Source organism: Neolamprologus brichardi, chromosome 11, assembly GCF_056152115.1.
Source record: "Neolamprologus brichardi isolate AB-2024 chromosome 11, ASM5615211v1, whole genome shotgun sequence".
In the NCBI taxonomy this organism is placed as follows: domain Eukaryota; kingdom Metazoa; phylum Chordata; class Actinopteri; order Cichliformes; family Cichlidae; genus Neolamprologus; species Neolamprologus brichardi.
Window position 1 is genome coordinate 29897033 of NC_142114.1, and position 19909 is coordinate 29916941.

Consider the following 19909-nt stretch of genomic DNA (forward strand, 5'->3'; position numbering starts at 1 on the left):
TTGGACCTGGTGACATCATACAGGCTGAATATGAACGTTTACTCTGTTGTTAATAATTACAGGTGCTGGTTGTTGTACATGAATCCTGAAAACAGGAAAGAAATGATGAGACTGGGAGATGTGTTGCAGCTGAGCTTTCATCCCACTTTCCACTTTGTCAACAGAACAACAGAAACTTCCATGTGTGTAGAAGAAGCAGCTGTTTGTTAGTTATCAGACTTTTACAGTTTTTGTATTTTTATATGATTATTTTTTAATTCTGTTTATTTCACTTAGTTTTACAGTGAGCTTTTGCTCATTCCAGTGTTTGAAAATGTTTGATGAAAGGACGTTTGCTGAAATCCATTTTGTGTTCTACAGTGAAAGTATTTACAAAAGGGAAATGCTGACATTATGTTTCTGTGTTTCTGATATAAACATAAGAAATATCAGACTCTTTGTTTTATGCTTTAATATGATAGTGGGCGGATTTATAACACTGGTTATAATTTGGACCTGGTGACATCATACAGGCTACGAACGTTTACTCTGTTAATAATTACAGGTGCTAGTTGCTGTACATCAGGGGTGTCAAACTCAATTGCACAGGGGGCCAAAACTCAAGGCACACTTTACGTCGTGGGCCAAACAAGATAAATATTTATTGAACACACTAAAACATGTTTTTTTAAACATAAATATGAATAAAAACAGACAGGAATATTATTCCAGAATAAATGCACTTAAAAAAATAAACTTTAACTTTTTATTTTATTTATTTTATTTTTTGCTCTCCATAAAAATATATCCTGTCAAAATTATGCAAATTAGAAATATGAACATGCTGCCAAAAAACCCCAGAAAAAATAAATGAAAGCATACACAAGGTTGGAGCCACATGTAGACGAGCAAAGTGCGCCGACTTTGTTCAACATTACTCGGCAACAGGGAAAGTGAGGCAAGTTGCACTGGTGCATTTGTGACAGCTTCACTTGAAATGCCTTCACCGCATCATACATGCCATGTCCATGAACTGACAGGTTTCCTTGCTGAGCTCAAAAACTCGATTGAGAACTTTTATCCCAACTCAGCCAACGGACCTCTGTATGATGAGGAATGTCGGCAAACTCTGAATCTATTTCCCACATAAAAGACTGAAGTTGACGGTGATTTAAACCTTTAGCTCAGATAAAATTTACGGTCTGCGTTACGGTGATCATTACATGCTCCATTTTTAGGACTTTACCACACAGCCTTTCCTGGTGTGTGATGCAGTGATATGCTGTTAACTCACCGGTACATTTCTCCTGCATCTTTACTAGATCCTACATCCTGCACAACACCAGCGCTCCATCTGTTGTCCCAGGGCAGTTTCATGTCGGTTACACTTTGAAATACCTTTTCAAAAATGTCTTTTCCTGTCGTTGTCCCGTGCATTGATTTAATATTCAATATTTACACTCCATGGATGAAGATGGCCAGCTGTGCAATGCCCATCATGTCTGTACTTTCATCCACAGCAAGAGAGTATGCAATGAAGTATTTGCTGCTTTCACACAACTGTGTTCTTAAATCAGTGGCCATCTCACAAACCCGATCAGCAATCGTATTTCTGCTCAGGCTCACATTTGCCAAAATCTGCGTTTTGTCTGGACACAAGACGTCGCACAGCTTCATCATGCAGCTCTTCAGAAACTCTCCCTCGGTAAATGGACGGACTGATTTGGCTCCTTTGCTACAATAGAACTTGCTTTCACAACAGCTTCAGTTTGTGACTTTGCTCTGGTGACAAACGTCTGCTGAATTGGTAAATGGCCTGTATTTGCTTTACTAGTCCCTAAGGACCCCAAAGCACTTTACACATCCAGTCACACACACATTCACACACTGGTGATGGCAGCTACATTGTAGCCACAGCCACCCTGGGGCGCACTGACAGAGGCGAGGCTGCCAGACACTGACGCCACCGGGCCGTCTGACCACCAACAGTAGGCAACGGGTGAAGTGTCTTGCCCAAGGATACAACGACCGAGCCGGGCCTCGAACCGGCAACCTTCCGATTACAACCCAACTCTTGAGCCACGATCGCCCTTGTCAGATTCTTCTTTAGCTCTTCTACCTTCTGTAGTTTCTGCTCTGCATTTTGGTTTTTCAGCTTATGTTTTGACTCGTAGTGCCGTCTTAAATTAAATCCCTTAATTACAGCCACATTAGCTCCACTAATAAGATACGGGTTTACCAGCAATGTTTGTAAACATATATTCAGCCTCCTGCGCTGGTGCTGAAAGGCTCTGTTTTCAAAATTAACTTTTCTCTTCGCCATTGTGAGGGGATAGCTAACAGAAGTTTGACTTGATTGACGCGAGAATGTTCCCAGGTAGCCTAGCGTTCGGCAAGGAGGCTGCAGCGCTGCATTATGGGATCTTTAAGTTGTAGTTTGTGTGTTATTAGCACCTCCATATCGCCGGGGCATGCATAACAATAATAATAAATCTATATAAAATGATCTTGCGGGCCATAAAATTTTATTCCACAACTTAGACATCCACATTACTCACACTCACACATACATATAGGGCTGTGGGGGTGGACACACTATACAGCGTCCAGCCTCACCTCTGGCGCCACCTCTGAATTTTAAATGCATGTAAACATTGAGGGTTCTCAAGAGGGGCTGTGCTGACACTTGCTGCTCTCTGGCAGGAAGCCATGCCCTGCCATGTTTTAAAAGCACTTTAGAACAGGACACAGCAACACTGCACATGAGCGGGTGGAGGGAGGTTTGGGGTCTTCGTACACCTCTGGTGGGCCTGGGGCTTGGTCCACTGTGGCACAGCTGGCTGCTGGCAGAGTCCGCGGGCATGTCACTGCAGCCCCCTCTGGCTTCTGCTCCGTGGCTGCTGGGTGACCCCTCGCCTGGGGCTCTTCTCAGCTCTTCCCAGGAGGGAGGCACTGATGCTCCTCCGATGGTCCTTCTTGGGCTCTTGCACACTGGGGCCTCTGGATGTCTGGGACCTGGATCTCCTCCATGCCTGCTTCATGCCCTGGGGGACGGGGCTATGGCTCCCTACACCCTCTAGCAGCTTGTATTCAACCTTTTGAATACAAGCGTGCTGATCCACACAGGTGTACAAACTGGTGTTCACAGACACTAACTTTTCTTAGCTGTTACCTCAAAGCACATTGTGCACAGTCGGTCTTTCGTGCTGCAAAATAACAATCATTATTTAGTATCTACTGTTATTTACACTTAGCTCGATTAACGCGATGATGCTGTGTTTATTATGTTGCTCTCCCCTCTTATCTTTCCTTCGCTCTTTCTTTCTTTCTTTCTTTCTCTCTCCCTTTCCTATCCCCCAGTCATGTCTGTAACTACTGAAAATAAAACAAATAAATAATAATAACAAAGGTAAATCAAATGGACCAATATGACAAGGCCGTGATGATCCACTTGGTAAAGTAAATCTGTTGGGCATCTTTCTTGGCCTTCAGACAAAATATTCTGATGGCTAAAGAAGCAAACAGGACAGGCAAAAAAGGGGGAAAAAACAGTGATTTACATTTGAATTTAAAAACCATACATTAAACAGACAAAGAAAATTAAATAGCAATAAAATAAATGAATGAAAAAAGAAAAATTAATCAGTAAATATTAAAACATGAATAAAATAGACAACAAATAAAATTAACAAACTAAAGAAGATAAAAAGCGAACTGAAACGGACTACAAGCTGACTCTGGTACTACTACCCCTTGAATAAAAGGTGTTTTTAAAAGTGATTTTAAAAGTGTTGGGCCTAATTGGATTGGATTGCATTTATATAGCGTTTTTCAAGGCACCCAAAGCGCTTTACAATTCCACTATTCATTCACTCTCACATTCACGCACTGGTGGAGCAGCTGTGGCTACAAGATTTCCGCCCCCTGTTGGCTCTCCAGGAAACTGCAGGTCTTCCTGGTCGTTGACAAATGTTTAGTGAATAACAGAAACACACAGTATTAAAGATTTATACCGTCTGTGGTAAATTACAGCTTAAAAACTTGCGTGTTCAGTCAGACAGAAGTAGCTCTAGTTAGCATGTGAATGTGATGTTTACTTTGGATTATGGAACTTTTTATTATTATTAACGGATTCAGTATTTATTAAATGATTTTCCATCAGCAGTGATTCCAGGTGTTCACATTTTACATTAAGTATTGAAGGTAAGCGCGGCATTAAGTTCTGCTTCCTTCTGGAAGTTCACATTCGTAGTTCTGCTTCCTTGTTAGGGGAGTGCGAAGGCCCTCTAGTATCTGCTGTGTTTCTTCTTCTTCTTATTATTATTCAGGCAAAACAAGTGCCTGTTTGAGGGCCTAAACATGCTCAAAAACTCATGACGTTTTGCACACGCATCAGGTCTGGTGAAAAATTTCGTATTTTAATGGTTTTACATATGAGCATTGGAAAATGGCTCCGCAGCGCCACCTATTTGGGGTTTGATTGCATAACCTTCATATTTGGTCAGTGTCAACTACACAGCTGGGCAGTAGTGATGGGATTTCCGGCTCTTTTTAGAGATCCGGGTCTTTCGGCTCTGAACCGGCTCTTCAGGTTGTTTTGTTGCTTTAATTATTTAATCATTAACAATAATATAAAATTATGCAGAAAAGGAATTACTAATGTAAAAAAAAGTGGTTTTATTTATATGTGTTTATATATGGCCCCTAGAGGCAAAGCACGTACAAACTCTAAAGCATATACAAACTCCAAAACGCACGTACAAACTCCAAAACACATTTCTAGCATGAACTGAACTTCCAAAACAGTGCTACCCAGATCACTTAAATTACACAATTGAAAGCATGTGTGTATTGTTTGTGTATTTATAGACAAGCACTCATATTTATTCAAATAATTAAAAAAAAAAATTCATTTACCTGTTACTACCACACACCAAATCCGGTTGTTGATACATCCTGGCTTGTGTAGCCACTAGGTAACAAAAGCTCAACACTGCGCCCAGCATCCTGGAGCACGTCTGTTGTCTTTTGTACGTGATTCTGAGTTTGTACGTGTTTTGGAGTTTGTACATGCTTCAGGGTTTGTAAGTGCGTCTGAGTTTTTACGTGATTTGAAGTTTGTATGTGCTTTGCCTCTAAGGGCCACCATAAATATACTTTATTTATTCACTCCACATAATAAATAAATCATATAATACAAAGAACAACTATTTACATTTTAAACTTTGAACTATTTAAATTTTCAGCTTTTTCCTTTTAAACAAATTTAACGTGAAACAACACAAAACACTGCAAACAACAACACAATTAAATATAAATTAAAATATTAAAACAAAAAGAAGATGCACATTCTCTGTCATATGGGCCTGCATGATTTCTGAATCCTTTATCATCTGCAACTGAAAATAGTGGATGATTACTATACCTTTCTAATGTGACATTGTTGTCCCTCGCTCTCTTTCTCTCTGGCTCTGTTCCTGTGCTACTGCGAGTGTAACTAACGCCCCTCCCCCCTCTGCCCAGCGCAAAGTACAGGCCGCGCGTGCGGAGTTTAGCAGAAAAAAGGGCGAGAGAGAGGGTGAGAGAAATAAAAAAAAAAAAAACCTCACGGCTCCCAATAAGGAACCGGCTCGCGTCATTCACTTCAAAGAGCCGGATCTAAGAGCCATTTCGTTCGCGAACGACCCATCACTACTGGGCAGTAGCGGTTTTAGATACGGGCGGTTGCCCGGGGCGGCATCACGGGCATCGGCAAAAAAAAAAAAAAAAAAATGCTCGTACTCATGCTGCCCCGACGTCAGCCAGCGCATATTGGGAATGGTATAGGCACCGATCCGTTTTCTATCTGCGCCTGCTGCTTGCGGCGCAGAGACCAGAGGGCGGGACGGCGGGGAGCAGCATCTAATAACCAACTCGCAAAATAAAACAAAATAAAAACAAACACAAAAACACCTGACATCATGATACAGACTTATAATTTGCACCGATGTTTTTTCGAAATTCTATACACGAAAAGTGAGCGCGAGAGCCCTCGGTGCGCCTGCTCGCTGCTGAAGTCAAAGTAAACTTTATTGTCATCTCCGCTACATACAGTCCAGTATATAGAGACGAGACGACGAGGCTCCAGTTACAGCAGTGCAAGTAAACAAACAATGTATATAAGAAGAGTAAGAAAATAAATATACACTTTAGGACTCGGGGTAAAGGGATCAATAACAATTTAAAATGTACAGTTTGATGATTTAAAGTCTCACACACAGCCCGTCGAAAGGGGAGGGGGGCTGCTGCTTCCAAATAGAGCACATTTCATTCATAATGTTGTAAATCCAAGCCCATTATGGATTCATGATTTGAATCCTGGGTTGTGTGAAATCTCAGAAATAAACCTTAGACAAAGTGAATCTGTGAACTAAGGTGTAGGTGTGTTAGGTTATGTTGTGGTGATCCTCGAGTTGAGGGATTTGTGTTCATACTGGAGTGCAAAATTAAAACCAGTGGAAGATGGACAAGAAAAGTTCAAAGCCATCATGTCCTCAGTTTAGAAAAAAGAGAAAAGAAGAGGAGGAGAAACGAGCAACAGATGCAGGTAAGCAGATGTGTGATTGGATAATGGCAGGTCATCCTGAAACAATCAGAATCAGAATACTTTATTAATCTCTGAGGAAATTATGCGCGTTACAGTTGCTCCAAGAAGAAATGGTAAAAATAGCAACAGTAACAGACTAAACTCCAAACAATACATTATGTTACAGATTTTAATATTAATTAGTCATTGTCAATTGTTGATTTGTCCTGTTCTCATTGTATGACATATTATGATGGCTGTTTGGGAGCCGTTTGCATACTATGCATCAATGCATACTCTCTCTGTCTTCATATGTGTGTGTGTACAACAGCTTTATGTTAATGTACAATCCTTAATATGTTTTGTCTGTGTGTGTGTGTGGGGGGGCGGGGGTGCGCACAGGGCGCCAAACAGGCTAGGACCGCCACTGGTTGCTGGTTTGAAGCAGAGGTGCAGAGCTCTGTGGGAAAGAACCGGAAGTCACGGTAGAGTTCTGGGTTGTAGCGGTTTTACCGGTTGAACCAGTTTCTCCCATAGTCACGTGATCTTAAAGCCATTTGTCCACAGCTTCTTCGTCTTCATCAGACACTAGATCTTCCTTACACAGCTCTGGATGGTTCCTCTCTCTCTGTCTCTCACTTATTTTCTAGTAGAATACAAATTTCTAACCTGCTGTCAGAGTCACAGATATTATGACAAAAATATTTGTCTTGAATCATGCTCCATCATTCAGGTTAGGAAATCCAAACAAGTTTATTCTGCTCATCTAGATGTAACGTTTCCAGGGCAAATACTTTTTGACATGTAAAATAAAGATAGCACTGTATATATGTATGTAAGTATATATGTATGTATAGGTATATATAAACATATAGATCAGTGAGAATCTACAGGGCTTTTCAATTTAAAACGTTTGCATAAACCAGGGGTGCATAATGAATTGTCTCAAGGAGCCACGTAAGAAAAAGAGACTGTTGTGGTGGGCCTCACCAACAAGCCGAACTCTAGCAGACACACTGCTGTGGGTTTTTTTTAATCACACAAATTTTAGATGAGGTTCAAGCTGATGTTTGACGTTCACGTCCAATCACAGTTTTTCATGAAAAGTAACAAACATCCATGTCAGTAATGTTGTCATTAGTGAAATACAAAGCAGTCAGTTTCCATCCATCAAATGAACAAACAGCAGACATGCTGTCCTTCATGTATAATATGATTTCTTCATTTTCCAGGTGGTAACTATGACGACTAAGAAGCTGCTCATTGAAACACTGAACCAATTCAATTCAATTCAATTCAATTTTATTTATATAGCGCCAAATCACAACAAATGTCGCCTCAAGGCGCTTCATAGATACAGAGAAAAGCCCAACAATCATATGACCCCCTATGAGCAAGCACTTTGGCGACAGTGGGAAGGAAAAACTCCCTTTTAACAGGAAGAAACCTCCGGCAGAACCAGGCTCAGGGAGGGGCGGCCATCTGCTGCGACCGGTTGGGGTGAGAGAAGGAAGACAGGATAAAAGACATGCTGTGGAAGAGAGACAGAGGTTAATAACAGATATGATTCAATACAGAGAGGTCTATTAACACATAGTGAGTGAGAAAGGTGACTGGAAAGGAAAAACTCAATGCATCATGGGAATCCCCCGGCAGCCTACATCTATTGCAGCATAACTAAGGGAGGATTCAGGGTCACCTGGTCCAGCCCTAACTATATACTTTAGCAAAAAGGAAAGTTTTAAGCCTAATCTTAAAAGTAGAGATAGTGTCTGTCTCCCGAATCCAAACTGGAAGCTGGTTCCACAGAAGAGGGGCCTGAAAACTGAAGGCTCTCCCTCCCATTCTACTTTTAAATACTCTAGGAACAACAAGTAGGCCTGCAGAGTGGGAGCGAAGTGCTCTAATAGGGTAATATGGTACTACCAGGTCATTAAGATAAGATGGGGCCTGATTATTTAAGACCTTGTATGTGAGGAGCAGGATTTTGAATTCAATTCTGGATTTAACAGGAAGCCAATGAAGGGAAGCCAAAACAGGAGAAATATGCTCTCTCTTTCTAGTCCCTGTCAGTACTCTTGCTGCAGCATTTTGGATTAACTGAAGGCTTTTCAGTGAGTTTTTTGGACATCCTGATAATAATGAATTGCAGTAGTCCAGCCTGGAAGTAATAAATGCATGAACTAGTTTTTCAGCGTCACTCTGAGACAGGATATTTCTAATTTTAGAGATGTTGCGCAAATGGAAGAACGCAGTCTTACATATTTGTTTAATATGTGCGTTGAAGGACATATCCTGGTCAAAAATGACTCCAAGGTTCCTCACAGTGTTACTGGAGGCCAAGGTAATGCCATCCAGAGCATGTAACCACGGTGACTTCTGTTCCCACTTCCGCTAGTCCCTTTATTGTGGCGGGAATGAACCCCATATAACTTCCGGGTCAATCAGCTGCATCTTCCCTGCTTCCCTGGCTGCTGTTGTCCCTGTGGTTGGCGTACTTGTCAGATATTGACAAATTTTACATTGCATACTAGTTGACAGCGTGCAATAACCCGGCCGATTCATTCATCTTTACACTACCTCACAATCGACTCAACGGTGAGTTATTTGTTTGTTTTGTTCGGTCGCAATCACTGTAAATGCGGAGCGGCGGTCGCACATCCTAAAATGCCGGTAAGCTGATGCTAGGCTAGCGACAGTAAGTTGAATTACTGGTTTTATTCATTGAATATTGTTGTCTTTGTTTATTCTACTATGGCCGAATTTCGAATTAACGTATCTAGAGTTGAACGAGTGATTTGATTTCTGTAGTTTTGTCCGTTTTGGATGTTTTTTGTTACTTTTCTGATGAAATGCCAAAACGGCCTATGAGATTTTGCATTGAGTTAAAATCCATTTAGATTATTGAATCTGTTGCGCAACATCTGTGACTACACGAGTTCTGTAAAGATATTTGATAATGTTGTGATAATGTTGGATAATGTCTATTAGCTTTATTGCTGATATACTTTGATGGGACCCATGGTAATGTTTTTCTATAATAGTATTTTGAATGAGATTCATTATAAGAGAAGATGGTTTATTGATTGTTGTATGACACATGGCATTAATTACTTGACTTTGTTATTTATGGAGTTATGTATTTATTTTGTCACAGCAGTAGAATGCTGTTTCATTTTCTTCTGTGAATGATAATTTGTTTTTGACCTTGTTTAGGTCAGGTTTTTTTCCCCGCGATCAGCCCTGATCAGCGCGGGATGGCGAGCCACCCGACCACCGCTATGTTGCGGTAGGAATCATAAACCTATGGACTGAATTACAAAAGCTGTTGTCACGTGACCTATCACAGGTCCATGGAACTGAACCAAATCTCATGCTGGACTAAACCTCGTCCCACCTCCTTTTGGAACATGATAAGCTGTTTTGTATTGTTAGCGTTATTTTGTTTGTGATATATTATACATATATATATATATTTTTTTGTATATCTGTCTCTATATTTATCATAACAAACACAATATATATATATTTTTGAGCTCTACTTTTGGTTTCCTGTGTTTTCTTCACACACTCAGGCTCCATAGTCGAGACTACTTCTGAGAGCTCAGTGTCTATGTAGCTGCAGTCAGGCGCCCTGGTCCAGGCAACCGCGTTACAAGTGGCGAGCCAGCCAGGAGCCTTTGTGTGTGAATATTTTGGGGTCACGAACACAACTTTTCTTTACTTAATTGCTTCGTTTTAGTTGAAAATCAGAAATGGATTCAGTTGCACTTTCCGGCATAAATATATCACAGTCTGTGATGATCTCCGGTGTGTCTAACACAAAAGCTGATACCGAAATACTTGATTACTTGCGTACTTATGGTAATCTTAAGCGTCATTTTTACGTAAATGATCCTGCGAGTACTTTCTTTAAAAACCTGATCGCTGAGTTTGTGGATACCTCTGCTTTTACAACTCTAGAGCCGCTTCTGCCTTACACCCACTGTTCTAAACTTGTTGCCGACCTTGTCTTCCGCGTCACAGCTTTGGCCTGTGAGTACGCCGCCACAGAGGACAGCAGCAGTCCCCCTCCCAACTACCTCAAGGAGCTCAGGCATATTGCTGATCGTAGCGGGCACCGGTTTGAAGATGTCTTGAAGACAGTAATGGGGCAGATTGGTCAACATTTGCATGACGCAGGAGCAGGTGATAATGGAAAAAGTGAATATGATGAGGAAAATGGAGCAGACGAGGACATTGGCGTAGAGGAAGAAGAAAGGGAACTGGAGCGGCAGAAACTGTCTTCACCTCCTACCAGACAGGTTTCCACTGACCAGCAGGGGGCACGACCTCGTCAGAGCCAGACTGGACCAGCTCCAAGAGTATCACTCACGGCACATGATCTCAACCCACCACAAATACAAAGGGTTGTTGTTGAGCATGTGGTCCGAAACCCAGACATAAGCGCCACAACTTCACTACGTCTCCGTGCTTTTTCAGGAAGGATTCCTAAGCCAAGTAGTGAAGCAGATTTTGAATCATGGCGTTCCCAAATTGATCTACTGCTCGCCGACCCCAGTTTGTCAGCTCTATACGTCACCAGACGTATCATAGAGAGCCTGTTGTCACCTGCTGCTGATTTGGTTAAGGGTCTAGGTCCCAACACATTGCCTGCAGTCATACTCAGTGTACTTGACTCAGCTTTTGGAACAGTGCAAGATGGTGAAGAATTGTATGCTCAATATTTAAATATTCTCCAAAATCCAGGTGAACGACCATCCGCTTACCTCCAAAGACTGCAGCTCACCCTCAGCACTGTTGTAAAGCAAGGAGGCCTTGCAGTTGCTGACATGGATAAACATCTGCTGAAGCAGTTTTGTCGTGGGTGTTGGGATAACACTATACTAACCAAATTACAATTAGAACAGCAAAAGGACAGCCCACCACCTTTCTCTGACTTATTGTTGTCGTTACGGACAGAAGAAGACAGACAAATTGCTAAGGAGTCACTTATGAAAAAATACATCGGTTCATCAAAACAAAAAGCAAACATCCAATCCCAAAGTACTTGTTCTTGTGGGCACTCAACAGCCAATGAAGAGCTAAAAGAAATGAAAAAACAACTCCAAACCCTCCAACAGCAAATGTCCCAACTTTTGTCCCGAAAAAGTCCAACCGAGTCAAAGTTTAAGCCACAACAAAACAAGACCTGTCATTCTTCACCTCAGTCAAATACCAAACCCAAGCCATGGTACTGTTTTAACTGTGGAGAAGATGGCCATGTTTCTTCCACCTGCAACAACAGAGCAAACCCCAGTCTCGTTGAACAGAAAAAGAAACAACTAAGGAAAAAACAGCAAGAATGGGATGCTAGAAATACTTCATCTTTAAACTAGAAGGAGCTTCTGCGGTGGGACACACAGGAGCTGCGTGCACTAACAGTCCCAGAAACCACAAGAGAGTTCCATTGCTGCCAAAAGGGCTGGTGGGGACCAAAAGCACAGGACAAATTCAAATCAAGGGCGACCATTTCAGCTGTCTTCTTGATTCTGGCTCTCAGGTTACTACCATTCCTTATTTCTTCTATAATACTTATCTTTCAGACCATCCAATCAAACCATTAAATGATCTGTTGGAAATAGAAGGAGCAAATGGACAAGCCGTACCTTACCTGGGATACATCGAGATTAACATGACGTTCCCAGCTGATTTTCTTGGTTCATCTATTAATGTTGATACACTTGCTCTTGTCGTGCCTGACGTCCAGCAATCACACCCAATGATACTTGTTGGTACCAACACTCTTGACGTTGCGTACAGCAAACACTGTGATACCCACTCTGAGCAGTCATTCCTGCCAACTGGTTCCGGTTACATTGCAGTTTATAAAATCCTCCAGTGTCGCCATGTCCGGAATTCAAATGACCAGTATGCTCCTGTGATCTTGAAGTCAGACCAACCACATACCATTACTGCCGGCCAAACCACTGTCCTTGAGGGATCCCTGGTCACAAGGCTATTCCAAGGCGAGAAAGCGGTTATTCTGGAATACCCCACCTCCAGTTCTCTGCCTGGTGGACTCCTGGTAAAAACCTGCCTTGTGGACTTACCTAAATGTCGGCCATGTTTTCTGCCTGTTGTAGTAAGTAATGAGTCTGACCATGAAATCCATATTCCAGCTCGAGCTATTATTGCAGAAATCAGCGCCCTCCATGAAGTCATCTCCAAAGAGCAACACATGCATCATTCAGATCCGTCGACAGAGTCATTACCTCCATCTCAACCAAAATACAACTTTGGAGATTCCCCTTTGACTCCAGACTGGAAAGAACGCATTGTTCATAAACTCAACAGTATTCCTGAAGTATTTGCCAAACACGATCTGGATTTCGGCAGGACCGACAAAGTTAAACACCAAATCAAATTGTCTGATCCAACTCCTTTCAAGCAAAGACCACGACCAATTCACCCTCAAGATCTTGATGCTGTAAGGAAACACCTGCAGGAACTTCTTGACTCTGGCGTTATCAGAGAATCAGACTCCCCATTTGCCTCTCCAATTGTGGTTGCACGTAAAAAGAACGGCAGTGTACGTCTTTGTATTGACTACCGCAAACTCAATCTGCAAACAATCAAAGATGCTTATGCTCTGCCCAAATTGGAAGACACCTTCTCCGCACTTGCAGGATCAAAGTGGTTCACGGTGCTAGACCTCAAGTCGGGATACTACCAAATTGAAATGGAGGAGAAGGATAAAGCAAAGACTGCCTTTGTCTGCCCATTAGGATTTTGGGAATTTAATCGGATGCCACAGGGGATTACTAATGCACCAAGCACATTCCAACGGCTAATGGAAAAATGCATGGGAGAATTGAATCTAAAAGAAGTCCTGGTTTTCATTGACGATCTCATTGTTTTTGCACCAACTCTTGAGGAACATGAAGCTCGCCTGATGAACGTTCTCACCAGACTGAAAGATTTTGGCTTGAAGCTTTCACTTGAGAAATGCATGTTCTTCCAGACATCTGTGAAGTATCTGGGCCATGTAGTGTCCCAGGCTGGTGTTGAAACTGATCCGGACAAGATTTCCACACTCACCTCTTGGCCAGTGCCGAAAAACTTGAAGGAATTAAGATCTTTCCTTGGTTTTGCTGGGTACTACAGACGTTTTGTCCAGGGGTATTCAGCCATTGTCAAGCCGTTGCATGATCTCACTGCTGGTTATCCACCTTCCCAGAGGAAGCTGAGACGAACAGTAAAGCCAGAGAATTACCTCAACCCCAAAGAGCCATTTGGAGGACGATGGACGCAAATGTGTCAACAAGCTTTTGAGTCCATTATTGACAACCTAACTTCTGCCCCAGTTCTGGCATTTGCTGATCCCAGAAAACCATACACACTCCACACTGATGCCAGTGCCACAGGTCTTGGTGCAGTGCTGTATCAAGAGCAGGATGGAAAAAACAGAGTTGTAGCATATGCCAGCAGAGGTCTTTCCCAGAGTGAGTCAAAGTATCCCGCCCACAAATTGGAGTTTCTTGCTTTGAAATGGGCGGTGACTGAAAAATTCCACGACTATCTTTATGGTGCTCAGTTTACAGTTGTGACCGACAGCAACCCATTAACCTACCTCTTATCATCAGCAAAACTTGACGCTACCGGTTACAGATGGCTTTCAGCTTTGTCCACTTTCACCTTCAAATTAATCTACAGAGCAGGAAAGCAGAACTCGGATGCTGATGGTCTGTCTCGCCGACCTCATGGTGGATTGTCTGATGATCCTCTGTCACAGAAAGAACGTGAGCGAATCTGGAGATTCGCATGGCAACATCTCAATGAACCAGATCTTGTCTCTATTGACCAGCATACCATCAACGCAGTTTGTGACCGTCATCTGGTGTACAGTTCAAGCACTGATCCTGATCTTGCGCTGGTGTTATCCATGTCTGTCAATGTCAACAGTCTGCCTGACAGTTTCACGGACGATATCCAGTTCACCTCCATGGTACTCCCCCAAATCTCAACAGCTGACCTTGCAGACAAACAACGCCTTGACCCTGTCATTCGGCATGTCATAGCTCAGCTTGAGCGAGGAGAGTCACCACCGCCATTCCTGAGGGAAGAACTTCCCGAACTACCTCTATTACTGCGAGAAGTAAATAAACTGGAGCTCCATAACACCCTTCTCGTCAGGAAGAGACAAGTGGGAAGTGACTTCACATACCAGCTAGTGCTACCCGAGGAATATCGACCAGTTGTACTACACCACCTACACGATCAAATGGGTCACATGGGAATTGACAGAACGCTGGACTTGGTCCGTTCCCGGTTTTATTGGCCTAAGATGACTAGTGATGTGGTCAATAAAATAAGACACTGCGAAAGATGCGTGAGACGCAAATCCCCATCTGAACGAGCCGCACCTCTGGTCAATATCAAAACCTCTCATCCCATGGAACTGGTGTGTATGGATTTTCTCTCTGTGGAACCAGATCGTGGAGTCAAAGACATACTTGTCATAACTGACCATTTCACAAAATATGCCATTGCGGTGCCAACACCAAACCAGAAGGCCAGGACTGTTGCCAAATGTTTATGGGACAACTTTCTTGTGCATTATGGTATCCCAGAACGCTTGCACAGTGACCAAGGCCCTGACTTTGAATCCAGAATCATCCGAGAGCTTTGTGAAATGGCTGGGATCCACAAAATAAGAACCACTCCATACCATCCAAGAAGCAATCCTGTTGAACGGTTTAACCGAACATTACTGGATATGCTAGGAACACTGACAGCTCAACAGAAATCTCATTGGAAAGATTTCGTAAAACCCCTGGTGCATGCATACAATTGCACAAGAAATGATGTTACAGGTTTCTCACCATATGAGCTTATGTTTGGCCGCCAACCTCGCTTACCGGTGGACTTGGCCTTTGGACTACCCCATGCCAAAGAAGGAACAACATCCCACACACAATATGTGGAGAAACTAAAGTCCCACCTGGAAGAAAGTTACAAGCTGGCCATCGAAAACTCAGAAAAGGTGATGAAACGTAACAAAAACAGATTTGATAAAAATGTCACTGCGTCACAGCTGAATGTTGGAGACAGAGTTCTTGTAAGGAATGTGCGGCTAAGAGGCAAACACAAGCTTGCAGATAAATGGGAGTCATCTGTGTACATTGTAGTGAAGAAAGCCGGCACTCTTCCTGTGTATACAGTTCGACCCGAAGGCCAAGACAAGCCCCTGCGAACTTTACATCGAGACCTCCTACTGCCCTGTGGGTATTTACCACCTTCTGAAAAGGACATGCTTACTAAGCAGAAGAGAAAAATGCCTGCCTTACCTGTGTCTCATGTACATGCTGATGATGATGATGACAATGACGAAGAAGAACCCATCTCATACCTACCTGTTCCTGTCTGGGCTGAACCTGTTACCTTCACAACAACCATTGACTTACCCAATACTCCGCAACCTGTTCCAGTTATCAACCAGCCAGACGTCCCTGTAGTATTGGCTACAGAGGAAGAGAACGCTATTCTCTCAGAGGAACCTATACTTGTACCTGTTGAAGAGGAACAAGTCATTGATAACGTAACATTGGAAGCTGGCTCTGTGCCAGTTACTCTTGCTGAAACTTCTCCCGATGAAGAAAGTCTGTCTGCCGATTCAGAAGCATCCAGAAATAACTTGTCACAACACTCACCTACTGAATCAGAACCTCTCAGTCCTGAGGCAGAGCCACCCTTGAGGCACTCAACCCACGCCAGGAATCCTCCTGATCGGCTGCAGTACATCAAGCCTGGTAAGCCTCTGTTAAAGAGCGTTCAGACCTTTCTGCATGGGTTAAGTTCTGTCTTCTCCTTCGCTCTTCAAGACGATGAAGAAGAGGAGACGATGCCTTCGCACCCCAGCCAACCAGTCATTCGCTGCCAGCCTAGTCCATGTACGAGGACGTCCATGAGATTAGGAGGGGAGAGTGTAACCACGGTGACTTCTGTTCCCACTTCCGCTAGTCCCTTTATTGTGGCGGGAATGAACCCCATATAACTTCCGGGTCAATCAGCTGCATCTTCCCTGCTTCCCTGGCTGCTGTTGTCCCTGTGGTTGGCGTACTTGTCAGATATTGACAAATTTTACATTGCATACTAGTTGACAGCGTGCAATAACCCGGCCGATTCATTCATCTTTACACTACCTCACAATCGACTCAACGGTGAGTTATTTGTTTGTTTTGTTCGGTCGCAATCACTGTAAATGCGGAGCGGCGGTCGCACATCCTAAAATGCCGGTAAGCTGATGCTAGGCTAGCGACAGTAAGTTGAATTACTGGTTTTATTCATTGAATATTGTTGTCTTTGTTTATTCTACTATGGCCGAATTTCGAATTAACGTATCTAGAGTTGAACGAGTGATTTGATTTCTGTAGTTTTGTCCGTTTTGGATGTTTTTTGTTACTTTTCTGATGAAATGCCAAAACGGCCTATGAGATTTTGCATTGAGTTAAAATCCATTTAGATTATTGAATCTGTTGCGCAACATCTGTGACTACACGAGTTCTGTAAAGATATTTGATAATGTTGTGATAATGTTGGATAATGTCTATTAGCTTTATTGCTGATATACTTTGATGGGACCCATGGTAATGTTTTTCTATAATAGTATTTTGAATGAGATTCATTATAAGAGAAGATGGTTTATTGATTGTTGTATGACACATGGCATTAATTACTTGACTTTGTTATTTATGGAGTTATGTATTTATTTTGTCACAGCAGTAGAATGCTGTTTCATTTTCTTCTGTGAATAATAATTTGTTTTTGACCTTGTTTAGGTCAGGTTTTTTTCCCCGCGATCAGCCCTGATCAGCGCGGGATGGCGAGCCACCCGACCACCGCTATGTTGCGGTAGGAATCATAAACCTATGGACTGAATTACAAAAGCTGTTGTCACGTGACCTATCACAGGTCCATGGAACTGAACCAAATCTCATGCTGGACTAAACCTCGTCCCACCTCCTTTTGGAACATGATAAGCTGTTTTGTATTGTTAGCGTTATTTTGTTTGTGATATATTATACATATATATATATATTTTTTTGTATATCTGTCTCTATATTTATCATAACAAACACAATATATATATATTTTTGAGCTCTACTTTTGGTTTCCTGTGTTTTCTTCACACACTCAGGCTCCATAGTCGAGACTACTTCTGAGAGCTCAGTGTCTATGTAGCTGCAGTCAGGCGCCCTGGTCCAGGCAACCGCGTTACAGTAAGAATCTGCTTAGATACCATATTTCTAAGCTTTTCAGCGCCGAGTACAATGACCTCAGTTTTATCTGAGTTAAGAAGCAGAAAGTTAGTGGCCATCCACGTCTTTATGTCTTTAAGACATTCCTGCAGTTTAACTAGTTGGTGTGTGTTATCTGGCTTCATGGACAGATAGAGCTGGGTGTCATCTGCATAGCAGTGAAAAAGTATGCTATGTCTTGTAATGATGCTGCCTAAGGGAAGCATGTATAATGTAAACAGAATTGGTCCTAGCACTGAACCCTGTGGAACTCCATAATTAACCTCAGTGTGTGAAGAGGACTCTCCATTTACATGCACAAATTGGAGTCTATTAGATAGATATGATACAAACCACTGCAGTGCAATACCTGTAATACCTACAGCATGTTCTAATCACTCTAATAGGATATTATGGTCAACAGTATCAAATGCTGCACTAAGGTCTAGCAGGACAAGCACAGAGATGAGTCCACTGTCAGAGGCCATAAGAAGATCATTTGTAACCTTCACTAAAGCTGTTTCTGTGCTGTGATGAACTCTGAAACCTGACTGAAACTCTTCAAATAAACCATTCCTCTGCAGATGATCTGTTAGCTGTTTGACAACTACTCTTTCAAGGATTTTTGATATGAAAGGAAGGTTGGAGATTGGCCTATAATTAGCTAAGACTGCTGGGTCTAGAGATGGCTTTTTGAGTAAAGGTTTAACTGCAGCCACCTTGAAGGCCTGTGGTACATAGCCGATTATTAGAGATAGGTTGATCATATATAAGATCGAAGAATTAATCAATGGCAGGACTTCTTTGAGCAGTTTTGTAGGAATGGGGTCTAAAAGACACGTTGATGGTTTGGAGGAAGTAATTATTGAAGTTAACTCAGAAAGATCGATTGGAGAAAAAGAGTCTAACTTAACATCAATGGAACTAAGAGTAGCTGTAGATAATATTAGATCTGTGGGATGATTATTGGTAATTTTTTCTCTAATGATAAAAATTTTATTTGTGAAGAAGTTCATGAAGTCATCACTAGTTAACGTTAAAGGGATGGTTGGCTCAAAAGAGCTCTGACTTTTTGTCAGCCTGGCTACAGTGCTGAAGAGAAACCTGGGGTTGTTCTTATTTTCTTCAATCAGTGATGAGTAGTAAGCTGTTCTGGCTTTGCGGAGGGCTTTCTTATAAAGCAACAAACTATTTCTCCAGGCTAAATGATGATCCTCTAAGTTTGTGACACGCCATTTCCTCTCCAGATTACGAGTCATCTGCTTTAGGGTACGTGTTTGAGAATTATACCACGGGGTCAGGTACTTCTGATTAGAGACCTTAGTTTTCACTGGAGCTACAGTATCCAGAGTCGTACGTAGTGAGGAGGTGAAATTATTAACAAGATAATCGACCTCTGTTGGGGTAGCGTTCAGATAGCTGCTCTGCTCTATGTTGGTACAGGGCATTGACGATGATAACAGTGGCTGGATTATATTCTTAAACTTAGTTACAGCGCTTTCAGAAAGACATCTACTTTGATAAAGTCCACTCTCCACTGCTGCGTAATCAATTATTGTAAATGTAAATGTTATCAAGAAATGATCAGACAGGAGAGGGTTTTCAGGAAACACTGTTAACTGTTCAGTTTCTATGCCATATGTTAAAACAAGATCTAGAGTGTGATTAAAGTGGTGGGTGGGTTCTTTTACATTTTGAGAGAAACCAATTGAGTCTAACAACAGATTAAATGCCATGTTGAGGCTGTCATTTTTAGCATCAGCATGGATGTTAAAATCACCCACAATAATTATTTTATCTGAGCTCAGAACTAAATTAGATATAAAGTCTGAGAAATCAGACAGAAACTCTGTGTAAGGCCCAGGTGGACGATAGATGATAACAAGTAAGACTGGTTTCTGAGTTTCACAGCTGGGGTGGACAATGTTAAGCATCAGGCTTTCAAATGAATTAAAAGTCTGTCTTGGTCTTTCATTAATTAATAGACTGGTGTGAAAAATTGCTGCCACACCGCCCCCTCGACCTGTGCTTCGGGATTTCTGGTAGTTAGAATGACTCGGGGGTGTTGATTCATTTAAACTAACAT

General features: G+C 42.2%; 1 protein-coding gene across 1 annotated transcript in view; it reads left to right on the top strand.

Moving 5' to 3' along the window:
* LOC118455003 (uncharacterized) overlaps nt 1–19909 on the top strand; it is a 56471-nt gene that overhangs the window by 8323 nt on the left and 28239 nt on the right. The window contains exons 6-8 of the mRNA XM_087847995.1: nt 6437–6473; nt 6544–6565; nt 8793–8811. Of these exons, the coding sequence (XP_087704121.1) occupies nt 6437–6473; nt 6544–6565; nt 8793–8811 (78 nt within the window). The remainder of the gene's footprint in view (nt 1–6436; nt 6474–6543; nt 6566–8792; nt 8812–19909) is intronic.